The sequence below is a fragment of the Carassius auratus genome, chromosome 41, assembly GCF_003368295.1.
Source record: "Carassius auratus strain Wakin chromosome 41, ASM336829v1, whole genome shotgun sequence".
NCBI classification, from domain to species: Eukaryota; Metazoa; Chordata; class Actinopteri; order Cypriniformes; family Cyprinidae; genus Carassius; species Carassius auratus.
Window position 1 is genome coordinate 7,225,907 of NC_039283.1, and position 3,047 is coordinate 7,228,953.

Here is a 3,047-nt window from a genome sequence, read left to right on the forward strand (position 1 = left end):
GGAGGCGGTCTTTACTTCCGCTCAGGATCAACAACTGCAGAAGAAGAGCGTCACCGCTCCTGCTGGCTGACCACATCACTTCCGCCGCACATCATCACACGGAATACATCAACAGAAAATACTGTGAGTAACATTTTTGTTTTAGGGTTTATTTGCCTCTCAATGCGCCGTTTTAGCCATAATATCTAACTTTACAGTCCCTTCTCAAAGCTCAATTGTATCAGATTCCCATAGATGTGAGGGAATCAACATTATCTAAGAAAGAGCGATTCATTTCCGCTACAGATTTGATAAACAGACCTTGTGGAGTGTTATTATACTAACCCGTCAAAAAGATCGTTTGGTTAAATGGTCTTATGTTTCTTAACTTTATATGTTTTGGACCCATCTGACGTAACGTACTGCTACTGCTCAACAAACTTGTTCTTCCAGACTCTTTCTCATTGTGAATGCAGTTTCTGTACCAGCCCATGAGTGACATCGATTTACTATTAGCGCAAATCATTTAATTTATGCCATTTATATCTTGCTGCACAATCGATGGGAAGTGTTCTGAACGAAGTAGCTGGAATAATGAAAGCTATAAAATTGATTATTTATTTTTCTTCATTGTTTAATTAAAAAAATATATAGAAAAAGAGAAAATTGTCAGCAGTTGTGTGCAAGCAGTGACCCGTTGAGATGGATGGAAAAGCAAGTGACCCCTTCAGCAGTGAGGCAGAACAGCTTCCTGGGGCAGGAGCAGTGGGGAGGTGAGGCACCAGAAATACTACAATCCCAGAAATTGTAGAGCCCAACATTTTTTTTTAAGATCTATAAATTTACAGTCATTCATTTTCTTTAATTTCTATTGTTTAATAATTGTTTTCAAATGCACTAAATTATAAATAATGCCATATCTGATGTTTTATGCATTATAATTACCCTTAATTGTGTTATTATGATGCAATTATGTTTTTGTATATCTGTAAATGTTATTACTCTGTTATTTCTGTTTTCCTGTCAGACTGTGGCTGCCCAAAGGTCTGTCTGGGAATGTGATTAAGGATTGGGTGGACCGCAGGCGGAAGTCCATCCGTCCGTGGGCCACCTTTGTGGACCAGCGCAAGTTCTCCAAACCTCGGAATTTTGGAGAGCTGTGCCAGCGCGTGGTGAGGAACCTGGACACCTTTTACAGCAACTACACCTTCATCTTCCTGGGACTCATTCTCTACTGCATGTAAGGAACTGCTTAGTAATAATCATCTAGAATTTTGCATGCAAATGAGTTCTCATTCAACTACATGATGCTGTTTTTATTTAACCTCTTCAAATGACATAAAAGGCTCACTGTAGTAGAAATATAAAGCGTTTAACAAGCCTCTGTTCTTATGTACACTACATTGGTGTTTGTGTGTGTGTGTTTAAGTTTTTCTGTAGGTCCACATTCATGCAACAATCTGGAAGGTGTTTAACATAATAAGCATTCACAGGAAGTTCAAGTAAATTACCAGTTAACTCTTTTCTCTCTCCTTTTCTCCTCCAGCATCAGTTCGCCGATGCTCTTGATTGCTTTGGGAGTGTTTGCTGGTGCCTTCTATATAATTCACTTGAAAACACTGGAAAAGAAGCTGGTTGTTTTCGGTAAGAGAGTGAGATCATGTTGTTTTAGTGGTTCTGTATAAGGCTGTATGAGTAACACACTCTTCTGTTTCTCTCAGGTCGTGAGTTGACTCAGGGACACCAGTTAGGTTTAGCAGGAGGGGTTTCCTTCCCTGTGTTCTGGCTCGCAGGTGCAGGAGCTGCTGTGTTTTGGGTACTAGGTGAGATTTTTGCCTTTATCTCATTGTACTTCTGTGTTCTATCCCAAACAGCTCTTCTGTAATTTTTTTTTTTCTTATTTAGGTGCTACACTAGCTGTTATTGGGTCCCATGCAGCATTTCATGAGCTGGAGTCGTCTGACATGGATGAGCTGCTCATGGAAACGGTTTAAATCTTTCACCTTTTGGCTCATGTTAACCTAAGTTGTCGTGCCTAATCATATATATTGCCACATATTGTTTGCACTTATTTGGCAATATCAGTTTTCTCACAGATTGGTCAGCAAAGAAATACAAACTGTTAAACTGACATTGCCCTAAAAGGATCAAGCACACTGAAAGGCCTCAAATGCCTTTCATGGTACATACTGGATATTATGTTTGTTACATTATTTATTTCTACAGCATCCTCAAAGCACAAAGTAAATTGACCGTGACCCAAAGCTAGAAATCCAGTTTAGTCGAAAAACGATTTCAATTGAAATTGTCCTTAAGGGTTTAAGTCAACCAAAACTGAAAATTTCCGACTTGTATGATGGCTTTGTTGCTCTGTGAAACTCAAATGAATTGATTTTGAAGAATGCTTCGACTTTTTTTGTCCACAACGAATGGAAAAAGGGGTTCAAAACAACATTGGAACCCATTGACTTTGAATGTATGGACAAAAAAAAACCACTTGAGATATTTTTCAAAATGTCTTCTTTTCTGGACCACAGAAGAAAAGAGAATGTGATACAAGCTTGGAATTCACAGGATTTTGGGGTTAACTGTGCTTTTAAATGCTCCTCTCACACTTAAAGATAAATATGAGTACTGGTAATAGCTTTTGATCAAAATGTTATACTGGATCATCCAAAATAGCGATAAAAAAAAAAAAACTATTCAGACAACAAGAACGTACCGTCTTGACAGTTTGTGTGATTTATAAGGTACCAGTCATTACAGAATCATTTGTCTTAAGCTATATTTAGCTCATATGTTGTAATATCAGTCTTGTTAGGATCGCTAACGCATGCATGATTTAATAACAGAATGTGTCAGCAAAGAAAAAAAAGTATTCTTGCTATTCAGTGTAACCAGTTTCTGATGCCAATATTCCCAGTGGAAGTTTTTTTTATATACTACTGTGCAAAAGTCCATTAGTATTTTCATCAACAACAACAACAAATTTAAGCCAGTTATTTCTGTCATTTGCTGAAGTCTGTTGGTAGGAAATATCAGTTTACTTTTCCAAGCATTCCTTTTGC

The 3,047-nt window shown here is 37.8% G+C and overlaps 1 protein-coding gene across 1 annotated transcript; it reads left to right on the forward strand.

Annotated features, from left to right (window-relative positions):
* LOC113059991 (prenylated Rab acceptor protein 1-like) lies at nt 1-3,047 on the forward strand. Its single transcript, XM_026228736.1, has 6 exons — nt 1-123; nt 634-752; nt 1,007-1,219; nt 1,526-1,623; nt 1,701-1,802; nt 1,885-3,047. Exons 2-6 carry the CDS (start codon nt 682-684, stop codon nt 1,971-1,973), a joined length of 573 nt encoding a protein of 190 aa, XP_026084521.1. The 5' UTR covers nt 1-123; nt 634-681; the 3' UTR covers nt 1,974-3,047.

Bases quoted from the DNA above. Each gene is read 5' to 3' on its own strand.
- LOC113059991 (XM_026228736.1), top strand. From the start codon at position 682: ATGGATGGAAAAGCAAGTGACCCCTTCAGCAGTGAGGCAGAACAGCTT. The intron at 753-1,006 runs GTGAGGCACCAG...TTTTCCTGTCAG, and splicing joins GGGGCAGGAGCAGTGGGGAG to ACTGTGGCTGCCCAAAGGTC. The intron at 1,803-1,884 runs GTGAGATTTTTG...TTTCTTATTTAG, and splicing joins TGCTGTGTTTTGGGTACTAG to GTGCTACACTAGCTGTTATT.